This window comes from Harpia harpyja, chromosome 9, assembly GCF_026419915.1.
Source record: "Harpia harpyja isolate bHarHar1 chromosome 9, bHarHar1 primary haplotype, whole genome shotgun sequence".
NCBI classification, from domain to species: Eukaryota; Metazoa; Chordata; class Aves; order Accipitriformes; family Accipitridae; genus Harpia; species Harpia harpyja.
The window spans coordinates 45,325,856-45,347,102 of NC_068948.1; the positions used below are offsets into that span (position 1 = coordinate 45,325,856).

Genomic DNA, 21,247 nt, shown 5'->3' on the forward strand with positions numbered 1-21,247 from the left:
CTAGCTGCTGCTGTTTTTGTTGCTGAGGCTCTTTCCCAGGCCTGTAGGGATACTCAGAATTGGAACGGTAGCTCTATGAGCAATCAGACTACAGAGGTGAAGCAAAATTTGACCAAAAATTCAGACTGGAGAAGACAACAGTGAAACGTAAGAGACTTTAAAAACTATCACCTGCATGAGATATACATTAAAAAAAACCCCAAAACACAACCAAACAAAAAAACCCACAACACTGCAAGGACAAGCAACTTCTCTGGAAGAGAGTGTTCTTCCATATTCCACACCAGGGAACTCACTGCGTCGACCTTCTAGGCAAGACAATCACGGAACAAGTAGTATGCGCAAATCCTTCTGAAGGACAACGTGCTTCCTAGCGTAACTGTCCCTGCAAGATCCTTAACACCTGGCCTCAACTACCATGTGTCCCTGTGCCTTTGGGCCAGAATGGGCAGGCAGGCAACGGAAAGATGCTATAGCACCAGTTACAAAGTTCAATGCAGTTTTCAATGCATTAAGCCAAAGGATTGTCACCAAACTTGCCTTCCACGCAAGTTTTGCAGAGGGTAAAGCTACACTCCAGCTGCTTCTGTCCTCGTGATTCCTTTTGCACTCACTCCTTGCCTGAACTGTAGATCTTCTGAACTGTAGCACGTGTGAGCTCCAAATCCTCCGGGTACCGAATTTCTAGCTCGGTATTTGCTAGGTAGTGAATGCCAGTAAACTCTGAAAAATAGCGGCCAATGTCAGGGTGAGGGATCTCCCGAGGCTCAGAGTTATATTCCAGGTTCTCTGTTAGGAAAGGAAAGAATCAGTTATCACCTCATGAAACGCCCTGCTACAAGGCAATAAATCCTGCACCTCTCTCAAGTCTTTTTTCTGTCTCTAGAAACACCACCTCCTGATGCTTTAAAGAAAAAAACCAAACAACCCTAATCCAGGAAAATATGCACAGAGTATGCCAGTACGATTGCTCACAGGGTCTTATCTCCTAAGTGATGCTGACCCCGTTTACTAGTGGCATGAAAACTATTTTGTGCCTGAGACCACAGTGTCTGACATAAGGTTAGAGTAGCAGGATGCTGACCTGCTCCCACTCTGTTGGTCACAAGTCTTGGTTGCAAGCGCAGGGAGAAGCTGCTGCACTGAGCTCTGATCCCTCAAGTCCCATGGGAGATCAGTTTCTAGGAGAGATCCTTCTCAAATGCTCCAAGGTGAGGCCGACTGCACAAGGTTCTCCTGGCAGAGGAGGCAAGTGCTTTCTTGCCCTAAGTCACCAGTCTGTGTTTCAACCATGTCAAGTCGCCAGCCTGGTTTTCAAGCATGTCTCACATAGCACTGTTAACTTTTCTAAATCTAAACTTCCCAAAGCTAAGAGAAAGTCCCCAAGAAGAGCATACTGATTCTTTCCCATGGCACCCCATTTCCTCCGTTGTACTAAAAGATAACCTGATTAAGCACAACAGTTAAACAACACAGAAGCACTGGCATTAAAATGCAAAGGTGACCCAATCTGAGGGTCCCTTTGCTCCTGTAGTATTTGTATAAAGCAGTGTGACTGGGAGGCAGCCCAGCAGTAAATCTCATGCGCAGGTGCCCTGCAGCAGTCCCCAAATGATGTCATTTTTTCCAGCACAGTGCCAGACATATGGGTAGAAACAAAAGCTGCCTAAGTCCCAAAGTCTGACTTATCTGCAAGGCAGGGCAGGATCAAGATGGAATGCAGAGAACATAATTCAGGAATAATTTATCTGTCTCTGAAACTATTCAGTTCACTACAAAGAGCACATGCAAGTCATATTAATCCATACAGGCTCTTTGAAGCTACTGTATGCCAGTGCCTGCAGCCGAAAGCACAAGAGCTTTCTACACCTCAGTGGGCTGATGCAGTCCTACGGGCTTGCAAAGTACCTTTCTCGTATACTGCACCACTGCGGAAAACAATTTACACTCCAATATGCTCTGCAGAAGCATGGCTGAGCAGTGAGCTGTGTACAAAGGGGAAAACACAGTGACGAAACAGAAGCTGGCAGGGGGGAAGTGACTGAGACAAGCAAGTTCAGCACTAGGTGGGGAGCCTGAGAAACATGCTGACTAGCAGTTTTGAGCCACAGATACCAGGTCTGTGCTGCTACAAAGCAAACAAAAGAACGACAAGAGCAGACAGGTAGATACCAAACTCACTGTATGAAACAGGTGTTTTGGAATTAGCTACAGCTCAATCTACAAATTTACAGAAGGACTCAAACTGAGGCACAATTACCTATAATAAGCTTGGTGTTATTCCTGAGCTGGTTAGATAAAACTCTGCATGCAGATTTGTTTAAGATTCTTTCAGTACAAAACTATCATCCCCTCCCCGGTCAGGTCAGTAAGTTATGAAATACTCCCTTCCCAAATGATCTGAGGATGTATTTTAGAAGGGATACTCAATAGGCAGGCAGCAGGATTTCAGCAAGCAAGGACAAACCCTTCAATTTTCCCTAGCAATATCAAAACACTTGGATGCTACAGAGATGATGGTGTCAACCTACAGCTTGGCTAAAATACTCTGTACTCTGGAACCAGCCAGCATTATACTTGTTTATAAACAATTAAACAAAAGATATAAGAGATGACTCAGCCCCAGAAGCACTGTGGACAGTTCTCTGGATACATATTTTAATATCAACCCATGGTGCACAGGAATTTTTGGTTTTTTAAGACTCTGAGAGGTCAAATACTGCCTAATATGAGCCATAAGGCTGAGCTGCAATATTCCCAGTCTCCACTTCATCTTTTTGGACTACTGAATATAAAGGAACTCAGGACAGTGAGAAACACCTGCACTTTAAACCTACAAAGGTAGGAGTGTCCCCTCCTGTAAAACCACCTCTTGCTCACATGTATGGGACCAGAACATGCTAGGGAGCACACCCTAGGGAAAGAGCTGAACTGTATTTTGTTCTGCATTTCCCCTCCAGCAGCTCCCATGTCTTCTCTTAGCAAAATACAATCAGGCTGTGCAGCTGCCCTGCCAGCTGAATGGGACACCTCTGTATCACAGGGAGAAGAACAAACATGAGGCAAAGAAACACTCTGATTACAATGTACAGAGTTACAGATGTTTTGTTTTTTTTTTCTTTTGAACCTCAGTTTGACACTTCTTCCTGTATCCTAACCTCATATTCTGACCATCAGAAAAGAATGTCCTTTCTTATGGTATGTTGCATAAAGAATGGTTGATTGAGATTTCTACACCTCTTCGCACTTGTAAAGAGACATTCATTTTTGTCCCATTCTTATTAGAGGTGGCACTAAAAGCCATGCTACCTGTGTTCTCTGGGATCTTGGCACATACAGTCTCTTGATGACAGCTGCTCAGAACCACGAGCTGACAAGCAAAGCCTCTGTGCTCCCTCACTAGATCCTATTTTGAGGTCCTGCCCACAGCACAGCTATAACTTCAAAGAGCAAGAGCTGCTGACAGAACTTCAGACTTCAGCAAGAGTTGAATTACTTCTTTCAAAAGGAACAATCATGGTTTACACCATAAAACCAATCATGTCCAGAACATGCTTCTTGGGCAAGATGAGATTACACCAGTTAATCACCAGGAGTGATTAACATTCACTCCTAGCATTACTGATTTCATGGAGAGCAAACAACGCAGGCCATGAATTCAAGACCATTTTCCTTCCTACCTCAACCTTAACTAACAGTTTATGTTTCATGCTTAGAAGAGTTAATCACTTAAGCATCCCTTTCTCCTAATGTACTTCTAAACAGATAGTAAACACAGGAGACTCCTGCTCACCTTGAGCAGCATATCTGCAAGAGCCATCTTCCACTAGCACATTGTAGAAAGGCTGGTGGGGGCCATGCGGAAGGCTGTGGACATTCATATTCCGGATCCATTCATGCCCCATCATGCAGGCGGGATCCCAGCCGTAAATCACGCAGTTATAGCCATATCTAATTAAAAAAATCGCACACCAAAGACTGTGAAAACTCCAGAGCCAGCTCTTTTCCCTCAAGACTACTATAGCACAAACAGGATAGGAGCCTCCTGTGAGTTGGCACAAGGAGGAGAGGACAAGAGGAAAAAAAAATTAATTCAAAAAGATTGTGTGCGTACATGTGTGTATTTTGAGGTGGGGGGAAATGACTAGGAGCGACTGGATAAATAATCAGGAACAAACAGCTGAGGACAAAGGAAAACCAAATGTGAGCAAGAAATGAAAGTGGGAAAGAGACTGGAACTCAGCAACCAGGAGAACAGGAAACAAGAAACAGGGAGAGAATCAACTATCCTACTGTGTTGTGCAATTACTTCTGTGCCCATCGCACAGAGGTAGTAATCCCAATACTGAACTCCTGGAAACAAAGCCATCATTATTTTCAGATTATTTATGCGATTAATTGTGAGGTATTACAACTGTCACTGCTGACGCCCTTAAAATATGCTCCAGATGTCTTGTTGAGTTGGCCGAAGCAACACAGTGATGGCATGTCATTCTGGCAGAGCGCTACAGACAGGAACAGGAAGAGGGGGTAATAATAGCACAGGGAAGATTCATAAACTGTCTTAGGTATCTTACAATCTTTTTTGAAGTCGATTCTGTTCCACAGTCCCTCATTAACTGATTACTGATGTTTCTTTGAGAGCTCTGGGCTGTGGAAATTTTAGCTGCATGATATATGATGACTCAGACAAGTCACCTCACAAACTTCTCTCTGCAAGCAAACGGCAGTGAATACACTCGCTCTCTCAAAGGACAGACAGAGCTGCTCCCATTTTCCTACAAGGTCCATGGCATAGATGCACATACCTGGCATTTTCCATTCCAGGTACCTCCTTGGCAGATAAAACCACGTCTCATTACCATCAGAACAAACACTTTGGCACTCATTGTTACAGTACAGCCTGCTAATGTGGGGAAGGTTTTGAAGAGCTCACCTCTTGTGTTTCATAATCAGCCCAATCGAAAAGCAGACCTCTTTGTGCTTCTCATCTGAACGGTGCTTCACCTCAGGTCCCACCTCCTCCTTCCTGCGCTCAATATGCTCTAGGGTGTGTTGAACTAAGTACCCGACAGCTCCATGCTGGGATGGGTCCAAAGCTTGAATATGCTGCAATATGTCCAGAACCTTCAGCAACCAAAACACAAAGACAGATTCAGAACAAGTCCTTACAGCAGTCCAACACTTACAAATATATACAGATACATTTCTCAAATTAGCTGGGTCTAAGTGCCCAGGCCTAGAGGTCCGCCATGAGTTTTCCACACAGGACTGAGAGTCTTTGCTCTGGCTACACACTCCCAAGGAGTTCTTCACACTTGCTTAGCCTGCAGAAATTGCAACAGTCCTCTCCTTTTCTATTTAGGTCCCGACTTCCAAGGAAGGGCACCGCTGAGCACAGTAACTCTTTTAAACTAAGTCATACAAGCTAATTGTATCACATTTTGCGACCACAGGGCATTGACGAGACCGTTTCAAGGTTTCTAAAATGCAAAGAGAATACTGTTCCTAGTCTCCCAAACTGCTGCTGTGAACTGATTCCAGATTACTTCTGCTGTACTTGAGAACAAACATTTTAGTTTAAAAGAGTTCCTCAGCATGTCTGTGGGAGCCTGACAGAGAAAAAAATAGGGCAGCACAGAAGGAAACACAAGTAACCTCTATGATGCTATACCATGCAATAGTGAACAAGAGACAGAGAACCTGCTTATCTCAGGATGACTGAAGAACACTAACTTTAAACGTGCTCTCAAAGCAGCAAACCCTGTAGATCCAGAATACCAGCCTACCAACACCCTCTGGCACACTATCAGAGCATCTGCTGCCAAGTTTGTTAGAGGCAGGCAATACAAGTTTTACTTTTTTTTTTTTCCCTTTCTTGCTCTCACCAAAACTGTTGTCTAAACAGGTTGAGAAGAGACAGATACATCCGTCCCAACATCAAATACCTTAAGTGCTGCCACAGTTCCAAAAATCTGACGCACTTTAGCACCTGGCAAAAGGACTGTCTCCTTGATCACATGCTGGAAGTTTTGGTCACTTTAAGTTCAGAGCAGCAGCAGAAGAGGAATAGAAATCTCAGGCTATTGAGCATGAACATCAGCCATGAGGTGAAGAAAATGAATTCAGAAAAAGAACAAGTGAGTAATTAGGTACGAGAAGAAGAAACAGAGCTGAGGCTTCTTGGCCACCTTAATTCTATGGCTGGCATCTTAAGGAGTGAAAATCCTGAAAAATCCTACAGAAAGGGGAAGGCCTAGCACAGTGACCATAGCTGCCAGAGACTCTTGGCAATTTCATTTACTGTTATTTGCAAACACTTAGGACAACATTCTGTGTAGTTCTGCTTGACTTTTAAGATTTTGTACCATTTTCCATAAATCTGGCAGACCTCTATTAAATCTGTTATCTTCTGTTCTGTCAGACATAGAGCATTCTCTCTGGCTACCTACAAACTTATCCAATAGCCTGGAACGACTGGATGCATATGAGGACACAATACTGGAAAGTCCAAATTTGCACATTTTCATCGCATCTGGCAATGTAGTACAGAGAAACTACATGTAACACTCAGCCATGGGGTTGTGTTATTTGTTCTGAAGGGCAGCAAAACACAAGTATGTAAAGCTTTGGTGCTTTACAAAGACACTGCTGAATGCCAGAAAGGGGAAGGAAGATCTTTCAGTGTTTCATTTAGCTGTCCTCTATGTACATACGGTTGCCATTTCAGCTCAGCAGTCCCCCATACACAATTTCTTAGTTTGTGCTGTTTTTTCTGTGGCGACCCTAAAACTTGCTGCCGTAAAAAAGGAACGGCAAGCTTAGCACAGTTTGTTCTTCAAAAGGAAGGCAGCTTCTCCAGAAGTCCTATGCTTCAGTTAATTTGGTGGAAAGAGCTTTGTGTTCTGCTCAGCTGTCCAACCAAACACTTCTGCCCCCTCATCCAAACCTCACGTTTGGAAATGGCATGGGCATTGCCCAAGTGTGTGAGCTTCACTAAAGTAGTACAGGAAATTTTGACTAGGGAACACCTCTTTGTTGTAGTGACACACTAAAGAAATAAAACTTTGAGTTACATGCTTCTTCCTTGTGCCTTCCGCTGATTCAGTGAAGGACATGGATGATCTAGACAACTCAGACAACTTTAAGTCTTGCCACCTTCTTTCCCACATTCACAAGATAGCAGGACTCAAGATGCTATGCTAAAGGTGATATTAAAAAAGAATCCCAAGGACAGGAATATTAAGTTGCTTTTTCACAAGAGCCACTGATTGTGTGGCTAAGGTTTGTTTGTATTCATAAAAGATAACTTCCTACAAGTTTTCTGATAAGGTAATTGCTCCTTTTGCATGAGTCCAGGAAGGGTTTTACCACCACTACCACAATCTAGGCATAAACCAAACAGAATGTTCTTATAACTTTCAACTGGAAGTCCACACTACTGGTTGCAAGATAAGCTGTCAGACTTGGGCCGTAAATCATAAATTATGACTCAGACTCAAGGCTGCTCACAAGTCTCCCCCAGGCAAGCAAGCATCATCCTCTTTTCCCCGCTTCATACAGTAGAAATTGATTCTCTGAAATGTGATAACTCATTCAATTGCATTTATTACTGAAACAAGTTGTGGCAGACTGTAATGCAAGCTGACGTAGTCCAAAAATCAATAGACTAGTGTTAATAGCACTTAGACTATCAGAAAACATACAACCGAGTGGCAAGGTACCTTTTCTGGCCAGATTCCCAGGTGGAAGTATAACCTAGCCTGGAGCATTAGATGCTGCACATTGTCCGGATACATAGCCAGGTATAGATCCAACGAGTCTCTCAAGAGTTGGTAAGACTGATCAGTGCTTTCTCTGCCAGTAAAAAAGAAACTCAATTGTAAGGCTAGCTCTTCAACCCCTATCCCCAGTACTCCGATGTACAGGGATAGTCACCAGAAATGATGCTACAGGTACAGGCACGCTCATTCAGTAAGAGTGACTCTGGCACTGACTGTCACTCATCACATCCAACAGCCTGCTCAGAAGGAAAAACACTACACAACTGATGATCGGACTCTACCCTCCCACTTCACCATTCTGCTTGGTAAAATAATCCTACAGAGAATTCACTCTCCAAGCCACTTCCTTTTGAAATCTGCTTTTGTTCCCCTAGCTTAATTACACCTAAAGCAATCCTTTCACCCTGTGATTTCTGTCTATGACTACTTGGAAAGTGATTATCACAGGCATTTGAAAATAAAACCAGATTTTCTACAAACCAACAGTACCTTTGAAACTGCTCATTTAAGCATGTGGGTTGTGCTTAGCAGATCATAACGAAGGTCCCTGCTCTTAAGGGAATGGTGGACAGTCCCTATCAGCTTTTCACAAAGGAAAAAAAAAAATCTATCCATTTTCTTGAGGGGAACTAGTTTTACTAAATATTGTTTCCACACAATGCTGCTGCAAGTGATTAAAAGCAACTAGACAATGCAACGTGACATACAGTATTTTCAAGATCCCCTGGGTGACTGACACCTTTTTAAAGCACTTGCTCAAATACTGTGAAGAAGCAGTACTGGATATGCAGACAGTATACTCTGCGCCCTTTTTTCCACAGGCCTTACAGGCCAGATGATCCTCAACTCACCGCTTGCCAAGGTTTAAGAGATTTCCCACCATACGCTGCAAGACCTCTTTTGAAGTCACCACTCCATAGAACTCCTCTGTCACATGGTGGCCAATAAGGTACTCGCACTCCTTCACCGTCAGCTGCTTCCCCTTCCCAAAGGCGTCAATGTAGGTGTAGTCAAAAATATCTGTGCTTCTAATGAAACAACAAGGAAACTAAATTGTGATGGGTCTCATAGTAAAGCAGGATTACCTATTTCTGTTCTTCCCTCAGCACTTTCAAGCTTGTTTGTAAAACGAGTGTCATTCATACCTCAGCTCCCTCCTAAAAAGAGATTACCTGGTACCTTCTCTCTCCTCCTAGCTTCTTTTTCACATAAACATATAAGGGAAAGGACAGAGAAACTAAGGGGACTTTTCACTCCATCACGTCAGTTCTTTCCTTCAGATATTTTCAGTTTGCTCTATCTACTGCTAGATTATATTATGACACTGCACTGGAAAGTGTAACAGGGCCCACTCATATGGCATCTGAAGCCTAGTGCTGAAAGGGGTACATATAGACAAAACCATCGCTCTGAATTCGACTGCTTATGTCATTCACAAAATACAGATTTCTGTACATTGATCATGATCTGGTCAAAGACGTATTCTGCACTGACTCAGAGCATTAAATGAGTGCACGGAACAACAGCAGTGGCCTCTAGCAACTGTTCTGTATGAAAGGGTAAGTGAAATCAGCACCTTTTTTCTCTTCTTAAGTAAGAGAAACATTACCTCATGGTTACTGTTATTTCACACTCAGGAAATCTGTTACCCTTCAGCAGCAGCAAAGCTGAGTTCTGGGAAAACTTTTTTAGAGGTCTGATCTTTTCCTCTGTATAGGTTATAATTACAGATGGAAAATAATTAAACATTCTGGTATAGATCTGCAGCTGTTGTAAATGCTTTCTGGCTTTTATTTCTGTGGACACAACTTCAAAATTCAACAGGTCACTTACCCTTCTTTTCCTTGACACCACCGTAGTAGAAAATGGCTAGGGAAGTTGACCGGTTCAAGTTTGACTCCCAACTGCCTGGCAATTGTTAAATAAAGCACAGACAAACTGATGGGAATTCCCGTCCTGCGGATCAAAACCTGGGGGATAAAAATGGGATAAAAACATGTGGGATGTCAAGAAAAACACAAACTCCCAAGGTTTGATTTCTGTCGTGGTTCAACCCCAGCCAGCAACTAAACACCATGCAGCCGCTCACTCACTCCCCACCCCCCCAGTGGGATGGGGGAGAAAATCGGGAAAAGAAGCAAAACCCGTGGGTTGAGATAAGAACGGTTTAATAGAACAGAAAAGAAGAAACTAATAATGATAATGATAACACTAATAAAATGACAACAGTAATAATGAAAGGATTGGAATGTACAAATGATGCGCAGTGCAATTGCTCACCACCCGCTGACTGACACCCAGCCAGTCCCCCCGAGCGGCGATTCCCTGCCCCCACTTCCCAGTTCCTATACTGGATGGGACGTCCCATGGTATGGAATACACCGTTGGCCACTTTGGGTCAGGTGCCCTGGCTGTGTCCTGTGCCAACTTCTTGTACCCCTCCAGCTTTCTCGCTGGCTGGGCATGAGAAGCTGAAAAATCCTTGACTTCAGTCTAAACACTACTGAGCAACAACTGAAAACATCAGTGTTATCAACATTCTTCACATACTGAACTCAAAACATAGCACTGTACCAGCTACTAGGAAGACAGTTAACTCTATCCCAGCTGAAACCAGGACAATTTCACAAATGAAAATACACCAACCTGACAGAATATACACTAAAAGATGACATCCTATTGACTTTACAGCAAATCGTTCTTCAGATTTGCCCGACTACATTCGGACAAATAACCACCACAAACAGAATGTCTCAAGCCTTGCAGCCTCCTAGTTTTTGCCTACCATACACATACCTGGTGAATGTATGAATTCAGGGAGTTATAGTAATCCAGCTCATTTCCTTTGTATTTTAACTGCTCATATAGGACGCAATTCATAGCATCAAGTACCTGCCGCTGAAGCTCCACTTCTGGAATCAGGACCTCTCCTAAAAAGACATGCAAAGAAATGAAGACTGAGAAAACAAGTGTACTTAACCTTTATGCAACAAAACTTATACCAAAATTCTTCATACAGACTGAGAACACAAGGGACTCATCTCAATTCAGATCATCAAGAGACTGGCTGGAGTTGACCGTGGCAGCGCCCTAGCGCTCCACTCACAATGTGGCCTGGCTCTGTGGATTGCCCTGCACCTCAGCTGTACAACAGTGGTATCTCGCTTCCTTCTGCAGCTGGAGGACTGGATCCTAACCACCCTGTGCCAGCACAGCACTGCAGCTGGACATGTCAGACTGCCCAGGCATGGGAAGTGTGCTTTCACCGCTTGAGAGTCACAGCTTGGCCACTCCAGATACACAGATAGAGGCAGACTGCTCATTCTCTCTTTGAAAGATGGCAAACATTAGATAGTGCTTAAAAAACAAGCAGCAAGATGCTGCCTGACCTTTGGAGATGTTAAAGCACACACCTTTTCTATTGCTGCTGACTTTGAGACTTGCAGAAGAAAAGAGGTCGATCCCCTGTCCCACAGCTCTGGTACAGATGTCAGGACTACTTAAGACTTCAGGGACAAATGGGAAAAAAAAAGAAGAAAGAATTCCCCTCCCAATTCTTTTTGCTTAGACAGCATCAGACGGACTGACAACCCTGGGCTATCAAGTCCCTATGGCTGAACAAACTGCTGTTTCCTGAACGATGGTTTAAACAAATGTCAGAATATGCTTGCCAGGGGATAAAGAACAACAGCTCTTTAAGCTGCAATAATTCAACAGCTGTTTCACCTTGTCTGCCTGTATCTAGACTTGCAGAAATGCTCTGCGGTAAAGCATATGTTTCTGTACAGTACCTGCCTTGGAAGCCAAGCTGGGGTGCCTTGGATTTTTCGTCCGCAGGACTTTGCGCACTTTATCTGTGATATCATCCACCTGTGCCTGGACACTTTTTAAGCAGATGTCTGACAGCGGGTTACAGTATTGATCAATTAAAACAGCACCTGGAAAAAACAAACTATATAAGAAACAGGACTTCAGTTTTTTCTTTGCTTAGTTTTACCTACTCTAAATTCCAGGCATGCAGCAAGCAATTGCAGCACAACACAAGAGCTTTCCTTTTAAAATCTGCAGTCATATATTGGATTTATCACATAAAATGCAAAGAATAAGCTGACATGATAAACACCAATTAAATTCAGTATTCCCCTCTCCACCACCTTGAAAGGGAAAGTAATAGATTTGTACATTGAGCAGGTATGCTGCTAGACCAGGCTTAACCAGCCAGCTCTCCAGTCACATGGCATCTCCTGGCATCCTCCCAACTTACAATGTTTTTTATTCAGAGCCTGAAACAATCTCAACTTCACTTCTGCTTCAGTTCTGATTTCTTCCCGTCATACCCTCCATAGCTATCATTCTTCCTCATCGTTCCCTCTTCTGTTACATTCATCTTTCTCTTCCACGCCTGCTCTCCATCTTCATGTCAGAAACCCACTATAACAGAACAAATTTTCATTTCCCTTCTGCCCAAGCCTCTTCTGTCAAACTTCTGCAGGAAAAAAAATAGCCCTTTCTCAGAATCTTCTCCCTGTCATCTTGTCACCACTGCTCTTTCCAAAGCCTCCATATTGTTCAACCTTTGGAATCAACTGTATTCACCTGCAAGAATTTTGCATGGATCATACCTCTTCCAGCTTCCTACACTTCTTTGTTAGCACATCCGTGACAGGCCTGTATTCAAGGATTTCAGCAGGGCCCCAAGCCATGTCTCCTCCCCACCCTCCCCAACTCAGAGTTTCCCATGCTGACCAAGTGAAACTTCACAAAAGACTACCTCTTGGTGCTCTAATAGTACCTCCGTGGCAGACAAATGCATGCATTTGTGACCCACAAGATTAGGTCATGTAATTAACTGCCTCAGTTGTTTCGAGAAAATGCCACTTTTGCCTTTCCCTTCTTGCCCTAACACAGTCCCTTTTTCAAAGTCTATTGCCACTAACAAGAACCAGCTTTGGTGTTAAGAGACTATTTCGTATGACAGTTTTGAGGTATATACCAAGAGTAAGAGACTCTCCTACAGACACCGGCAGCTTTTGATCCATTCAGAAAACTATCTTCTCTATAGGAAGCTTGAAGAAGAGAATAATCCACCAGAGGACATGAATTGCAGAAAAGCCTTTTCTTTCTTCATATCAGGTGCATGTGTCTTCCCACCATGTGACTGGACTTCTGTCCGTTCCCCAGCTCTACACTGCACAGCTTCAATGGTCCAGCAGTCAGACAGCTCTCAAGAGAAAGCCACAGCCAGCGCACAGGCTATGAGCTGCAACAACAATTCCTGCTGCCCGTAGCTTGTTCCTTGCCCTGATCTGAGAAGCTCTTGGGAAAGGAGATAGTAGGGAGCCGACTCGAAATCAGATCAGTTGGTCTGTTAGGCCATAATCAGCCCATGGGCCACAGTTAAAACGATTCTGCAATGTCAGCTAATTAGGACACTGAGCTACTGCTGATTTCCTCAATACACTGTTCAAGATTCAAATGCAAGTGTTTTAACATTTTCTGCATTGTTTTTCAGCTCATCTGTTCACGGAAAATTATTCAAGCATACAGCACTGACAGAAGCTAATGTAATCCTGACATTCTGATGCAACACTACACAACTACAGCAAGATTTTAAGGATTTCAGGTACATTAAAAATCCAAACTTAATTCTGAGTCATTGTCCAAGGGCTAGTTGAAATATAAGCAAGGAAGGCTCTTTCCAAGTAAAACAACAATGATAGAAAGCTGTCATTAGGTGCTCTACATGGGATTTCTGCCAAAGACTTACCCTCCAAAAATGACTGCTGATCAGTTGGGCGTTGAAGATACTCCTTCAGATTTTTTAATATATTCTGTTGCCGTAAGAAGTATAGAATTTTCTTTGCATAGTACTTCCAGGTGAGACCTTTCCTGCACATATGAATACAAAGAATAGTATTGCCCTAAACAAACACTTTAAGGGTGAGCATTTGAGTTAACTTTTCCAGTGAATATAGGTTTACAGTTTAGACTATTCCTTTTCTAAACAAGTCTGAGAACACCACTATCACTGAAGAGTCAACCAAAAAGGTAAATGTTAAAAGGAAATTTGTCATCAAAAACCACAATATAAGACACTGGCAAAACATTGCCGCTATCATCCCCGATTTTTATCCTATCACCAGCATATAATTTTGAGAAGATACAGTATCATGGGAAACAACACAGATCCTAATTAAAGTAGCTCAGGAATATCTGATTAAAATCCTATTTTTTACTCATAAAACAGTACCCTCTGCCTGACTGGATCCCTCCAGAATCAATCTTAAAGCATCCTCTCACCATTAAAAATAAATTGATGAGGGACATGAATGTAGGTCCAATAGTATTCAAAAGGAAAAAAAAAAATCCCCAGAGGAAAAACACCTCTGTTGCTCTGAAAAGGCAGGAACAGATCAACAGTTGGTCTGTAGATCACACAATCCCAAACCTTACAGCTTTTATAGTAAAGCCCCTTCACTTTCTAAATTAACAAGTGAAGGCAGAGGGCCAAGAAGAAGCAAGAGAGCTGGTCACTATCCAGGTAAGGTTTGAAGAGTTCATGTGAAATATGACAGACCAGCTCAGAGGCATTTAAATCACATGCATCTAAGCAAGCCCTGGCCTTTAGCAATGGGTTACCCAGTGCCTCACTGAGCACTTTTACACCAAATAGTTAGGAATGGCACAAAGACCTGGCCCCCCAAAAAACCCAAAGGGAGAATTCTGCGGATTCCCAGGCTCTGCTCTTGCCATGTGTTTAAAAGAAGTCCAGTTTCCTTCTTCAGTAAAAACCCTCTTTCCCTGCTTACACTGCCTCTCCTCCAGATTGCAGGTCAAATCAGCCTTCTCCACGCTACTGGACAGGAGAACAATCAAACATCATAACACTTTATCCTCTTCCAATAAATTGGGATGCTCAATAGGGACAACTGCTTTATTGGGACATCTTCCAGGGAAATGATTTAGCCTAATGCTCCTGAATGGCAATGACTACAGCTTAATCAGGGTGTAATTAGCATCAATTCCGCTTTATGGGGAGCCATTTGGCCAGTGCAAAGGCTCAAAAGCTTTTTAACCAGTTGTCAAATAAGAGATGTTTAGTCCCAGTTCAAATAGAGAAGGTAATAAAATGGAAGTGAAAAAGCAAAAATGAGATGATTGCCATTCCAGTTAACGTTTTTTCAAGCCCTAGCAACAGTCTCTTTAATCAAGGCTATTAGACTCCATTAAGAGCAATCTATCACTGCTTCGTATCACAGCAAAGTCAGTGTGGTTTATATGCTACCTGCAGAGAAACTTTGAAGTAAAGCATTGACTTATCTTGCTCAGTGCTAACCATGGTGATGAGAATAGCTAGGCAGATGCAAACCAGAGGTTTTATTCACCTGCTTGGCATTTCACCTGTCTGGATACTTTACATAACTGCAAATTTTGCAGTGGCTGAATTAAACTCAGTTGCTTATTTGGGCACAAAAATTGTACCAACCTACTACAGTTAAGAAAAGCAACAAGAAGAGGGGGGAAAAAAAAAAAAGCTCTAGTTTCATGATACAGGGATTCATGGTGGCAAACCTTATTGAGTATTCCTGCTTCCTTCCAGTGCTGTGGCCTCATCCTGAAAATCAGTTCAGCAAACTGATCCAGGTTTAAATAAAAAACAAACATGAGGATGGGAACTCCTTAAGCCAAAACTACCTCAGAGAAGAGGGTACACGGAACATGTCCCGAGAGATGTCATGAACTGGCAAGGAAACAAGCAACAAACAGCAACACAAAGCCAGAGGATCTCCTTCTTGTAGAATAGTTTACATGGTTTCTTCCGGGAATATTAAATTTGTTGTGAAATTAAACACACAGCAATACTTCCCAGCCTTGGTAAGCCTGGGGATGTTTTATGAGAGTGACAAAAGGACAGAAGCTGAGATCAGGCATCCACCACAGTACCGTTCTCCTTTAACCAGTGAAAGGGGAAAAATCCCTTCCATTTCTAACCCCTTTCTTTCTTACCTTCCTTCCATGTTAAGGATACACATCAGCTCATCCTCAAAAAAATGACTTGGGCACCCAAGAGTCTCAATGTCACTGAATCCATCACAGGGGACCTGTCAAACCAGACAATGAGTTATGCGGAGCACAACAGATTCTTCCCAAAGGAACATAATTTCATAAAAAGTATCAAAACCAATTTTGTTCTATTTTTTAAAATTTATGTAAGATCTTAAAAACGTCCAGCTCACCACATACTCAGTCTCTGCTCTATGGATTTATTACAAGGATCCATTGAGAGCCCCAGTAGCACCCTACAGCGATTTGAGCTAACTACTACAGCATTCAGGGCTCCTACAGTGGGTGTATGGACCAGCAGAAGCATACCAGATCTTATGCAGGCTGGGCCCAAGATGAAAGTAACTTTAAGGTGGAATCAACTTTTGTCTGTGGTTGACTGAACCTCTACATATGCTCCCCTATGTAGAAGACTGGTCCTGGGGGAAGGAATGAAGAAGCAGGAACCTTCATTTTTTGAAACAGTCACGTATCTCTATTCAGAAGAGCTATCTTCTTCCAGAATTCAGAATTCTTTTTTAAACTTTGGTTGAACTGTAAGAAATCTATTTGCTTTCAAGCTTTTCAGTATAGGGCATGGGCTAATACAGTAAGGGAAAAACGATTCCCATCATACAGTATCTTAGCAGGCACTCTGCAGGATCTAGCAGAACTGGGTTGAAAGTCTCTTCCCCTCAATTCTCAGCAGGGAATCAAGCTGCAGTTTCTAGCCCCACAGGAGATGATCCTCATTATTAGTCCTTCGGGTACTGCTGAATAGGCTCTCAGTACTCTTTGCATACGTGATTAAAACAGTAGGAATCCAGGAGCCTCTGCCCCCGGTTAATGCCCTGACACATATCTCTCCATGGTCAAATATCTATTTGCTGCAACTACTGTGGAAGCGTTCAAAAAGAACAACTAAGAGATATGCATCTTCAAACACCCTACTGGCCCCATAGCCTTTTTCTCCAGGTGTAAAAACCCAGGTGCCAACCTTTGCTTAAAATCAGCTAAGAGGATTTCAACATGGATCTCCTGTATCTTAGGGGAATTCTCTACTGGACCACAACATATTCACAAAGGAGCCACAGAAGGGTGAACTTTTTAATTCAGCCAAAGTTACGGGCAGTGTTTATGCCTATTTCACAGAATTTCAAGTTGACCCAAACGGTACAGCTAGCCAAAACCCACAGCCATCAACTAAGCAAACAGACAATGAAATAACTGTTGGTCCACATGCAGGTAAGTCTCTCTGAGAGACTACATCTTCACCTTTTTCACACTGAATGCAAAAGCATCTTGGTGTCATGGTCAGGTAAAGAACTTAAATAATATACTTTCCAATTCAGTGAACCTATTGCGCCTTGGTCCTGTTTTCAAATGACTTCTGACAACTGACAGAACGCATCCTTGCACAAGGTCTGCAGTGAGATAAATTCATAGGCCGTGGTATGTGTCAATAAACTATCAGTCCTTCAGAAGTTTCCAGAGCCAGGTCTGAACATGCAGCAATGAGCAAAGAGTTTTTAAAGCTGCAGCAGCAATAGCTGAATGCGATATGCAAAGTGCACTTTGGAGTCTGCAGTTCGCACCTTTGGATTTTGAACTGTCTCTCCCCTTTTGGCTGGTGATCTAGCATTTTCACACAAAGTAAGGATATACAAACCTTCCGACTGCATACTTGAAAAGATGTGAAGAAAGAGGAAAGACAAACTAATAAAAAGTACTGAACAAGTAGCTAGGCTACTTGTTGCACATACATAGAGAAGACGACTTACATGTTCTGAAAAGAACCTTTTGGAGAACGAAGCTACAATTCTCCGGGCTTCTAGACCAGCATTGTGCCGTGCTTTGTATTCTTCAAGCCAGCTAACACTGTCTGTGTGGCTATAGTATTTCAGCAGCGATGGCCATCTACACAACAAGATATAAGTGAACAGCTTCATTAGTATTTCAACATCACTGAGAACCTCCAGAACTGTAAAGTGTTGTTTATTGTAACCATGTGACTTGAGGAGCTGAGACACTGCCAGGACACAGTACAACTTTAAATGCAATTGTATAAATGAATTCAATGACTGACTCAAACATCAAAGCATAGATCCAACTGCTTTCATCTGCATATTAATGGCTATTTACAAATAAGCTCTCCTGAAGCCTGCCAACACAAAACCTTCAAAAGGTTCATACTCCAGGTATTTCAATATCTAAATATCCTAAACACTTTTGAGATTTCCTCTAGAGCTTTGCAAGATAAACATAGGTATCACATTAGTAGAAGAGAGGCAGGGTTTTATAATAAAAAAAAAGTTTGCCATTCTGAAGATGTATCACATGTAAGCTAACTTGTCATCTAACAGAATAAGAATTCATTATCCTGTGTTCCCCCTACTACTTAAAAGGATGCACAAAACAGAGCTCCCTCTATTGCCCTTGCTGGTGGCAAAGTCTACTGGAGGAAAACAGAATTCTGAAATCAAATTGTGACAGCTAAATGCTTTTGCAGTTCATTTTTAATACAAGAAAGATTTAACACCCCCCCCCCACCTTTCATGTAAAAGAAAGCTGTACCTGCACTACTGAGTCTAAAAGTCCAAAAGCTAAAACATATTCCACAGCTTACTAAGAAGTGTTTCAAGGTTCAACTAAAAACCTAACTTCAGGTAACATTTTGGAGGCTATTAGCAGCAGCACCTTTTCTAATAAAGTGGGCACATGCTGCAACAACGCAGCCCTGTGCAATAAAATACATGCCAGCGCAGCAATACCCATGACTGTTCTGAAGATACCATGATCATTTGTTTATGAAACATGAAGAAGAATCAGCACAGATGGAAATATTTTGGACAGCATGGGAAAGCAAGCTGAGAGAAAGGCCTCTTGTAATTTACAGGGGGGTTTATTTCACATTTTGAAATTCTGTTCATTATTACTGTTTTTTACAAAACATTTTCCTTAAGCTATGTGGATTGCCTTAGGTTCTTTTCAGGTTATATATATACACATATATATATACACACACATACGCACACACACTTTTACCTATCTTTATATTTTTACCTTTCTAAATAGAGAGAATGCCAAATGTTTAAAGTACTACTTCTATATAAAAATTATTACCAACTGACCAAAATGCAGTTATGTCTGTCCACACATGGAAGATATTTTACTACCAGTTAATAATAAAACTACACTGCAATTGCAGTTACAAAATAAAGTCAAAGACCAACCAAATAACTTCACATTACATAACGACCTCTCTCCTGATGGATCCCTAGCCATTCATCTACCCCTGGAATGCAGCCACGTCATAGTAACAATTACAATTGTTTATTTCAGGATGAGAGACAATAATTTCTTGGGTTGAAATTACAATGAAAATTTTAGGAAGATAAAGTGCAATTACTCACAATGGAATCCAGCCAGGACGACAAGGTCAATGTGCAAACTCCTGCCAAAAGTTCTATTATCAAAGACAGGGAGGACAGCAGCATGTGCTAATCACCTACTACATCCAATTTCAGCTGTTGGATCTCAACCACTTTTAAACTTTCACATTTGCTTCACAAATTAGAGCCACTGAATTGGAGAAAGTATCTGGCCAGCCATCCCAAGCCATAGCTCAGTGAATTGGGAAAGCTGTAATCGTTCAGTAGCCTTTTTCACCCGTGAAAAGAGAATAACCCTCTCATCATTTGAGCCATGCTAAATTTTAGAAGCCAACTGGCAATTAGAGAAAGCAATATTGCTACTTTTGCTGTGCCAAACCCCAGACAAAACCAGGTAGCAGATGAGCATGCCCCATTCTAGATAGGTTGGCGGCCCCAGTGAAGGAGTGCTGTTTCTAGAACTGCTGAAACCATACAACACTCACGCTTCATTCCCAGCTAAAGTGTTAACAGTTTCCCCGATTACAACACAGCTACGCCCTCATCAGGTACCTTGTGACAGCCTTGGGGGGAAACTAAACTCACAAGCAGCAAAAGTCAATGCAAAGGATTTTGGTTTCTGTGAAAATAGCTCTCCCAAAAGCACCATAAACAGCTCTGTTTGCTGTAAGGCATTAGCCCCGCAACAGGACAACTCTTGGTGGTTGTTTTGGAAGCTGTCAGCGGGACCAGGGAGGCCAATCGATAACCCCATGTGGCCCTATGTCCCTACCGCTGCCAGACCCCAGGTTGGATCTGGGGACTGCAAGTAATCCAAGTGCCCGGCTGTGGAAGGGGCCGCAAAGACGGATCCCCCCCAAGCAAGGGGCCACAACGACAGATCCCCCCGGAGCAAGGGCCTGCAAAGACGGATCTCCTCCGAGCGGCAGGCTCAGCCTGGTCCCACGCTCTGGGATTTAGGAGGGGAAGCAGCCTTGCAACAGTCCCTGCCATCCCTGCTCGGGAAGGACACCCACATTTCCAGCTGTCAGATACACAGCAGAAACCTGCAGAGCTCGCCCAACCCACGAGGGGTTCAGCATGCACCTCGAGGAGCCGGGAACAGAAGACAGACAGGGATGGGATGGGATGGGATGGAGGGGGGCACTTCCACCTCCCCAGGAGCACCCAGGCCCTCCCACGTCCCACCGTCCCCGGTGCCAGCCGAACCCCTCGGGCCGGGGCCCGGCCTGCGCTGACAGGACACCCCCCGCCCCCCGGCAGCCCTCGCCCTCCCTCGCCAAGCCGCATCCAGCCAGCGCAGCCCCCCTCCCCGGCAGGCCGTGCCGTGCCGTGCCGTGCCGTGCCGTGCCCACCTGAGGCGGAAGCGTTCCCGCCACACCTTGCCGCGGGGCTGGCACGCCTCACGCAGCCGGCGGCAGGTGCACGACACCCGCCCGATGTCGGCGGCTCCCAGCACGTCGCAGCAGAGGATCAGCTCCAGCAACTCGCCCGGCAGGTCCGTCAGGCCCATCATCCCGTCGGCGTCGGCCTCCGCCGCCCCCCGCGGCCCGCCCGCCGCCGGGCCCTGGCTCTCCGCCGCCGCCATCTTGGATGTTTACCTGGGCGACCCTCTTCCCCCGGAGGGAGGGGTTAGGGAGCGTCTCCCGCTTCCGGCGCAGAACGAAGGCGGAGGAACGGCCCGGGGAGCGTCTGCCAAGTGCGGCCGCCTCGCAGAGCGGAGCGGCGCGGCGCCTTCCCTTTATGGGCGCTAGGGAGCGTCTGCCAAGTGCCGCGGCGCACAGCGCGGCGCGCCGCCTCCCCGGATCAAGGGCAGCGGCGGGGGCTAGGGAGCGTCTGCAAAGTGCCTGTCCCCCGAGGGCAGGCGTCAGCCCCCAGGGTCGGTGGGGACGCGGGCCTGGGGACCCCCCAGACCCTCCAAACGCCGTGGCGGGCTGCAGGGAGCCAGGTGGATGCAAGTGGTTTGTGCCCGTCTCCCCCGGGCTAACAGGGCCTGGCAGGGCCGAGCTGAAAGCCTGGCTGAGGTAA

At 44.1% G+C, this 21,247-nt stretch overlaps 1 protein-coding gene across 2 annotated transcripts; it reads right to left on the minus strand.

Moving 5' to 3' along the window:
- Positions 1–141: 141 nt before the first annotated feature.
- FBXO21 (F-box protein 21) lies at positions 142–20,814 on the minus strand. Of its 2 annotated transcripts, XM_052795750.1 has the most exons (13): positions 20,575–20,814; positions 17,609–17,744; positions 15,792–15,886; positions 13,552–13,673; positions 11,576–11,722; positions 11,198–11,290; positions 10,581–10,714; positions 9,618–9,754; positions 8,636–8,812; positions 7,725–7,857; positions 4,937–5,127; positions 3,794–3,951; positions 142–789 (listed from the first exon to the last, which is right to left on the minus strand). In XM_052795750.1, exons 1-13 carry the CDS (start codon positions 20,805–20,807, stop codon positions 611–613), a joined length of 1,935 nt encoding a protein of 644 aa, XP_052651710.1. In that variant the 5' UTR covers positions 20,808–20,814; the 3' UTR covers positions 142–610. The 2 variants fall into 2 exon arrangements, with proteins under 2 accessions (XP_052651710.1, XP_052651712.1); XM_052795752.1 differs by lacking the exon at positions 11,198–11,290.
- Between the last annotated feature and the right edge of the window lie 433 nt (positions 20,815–21,247).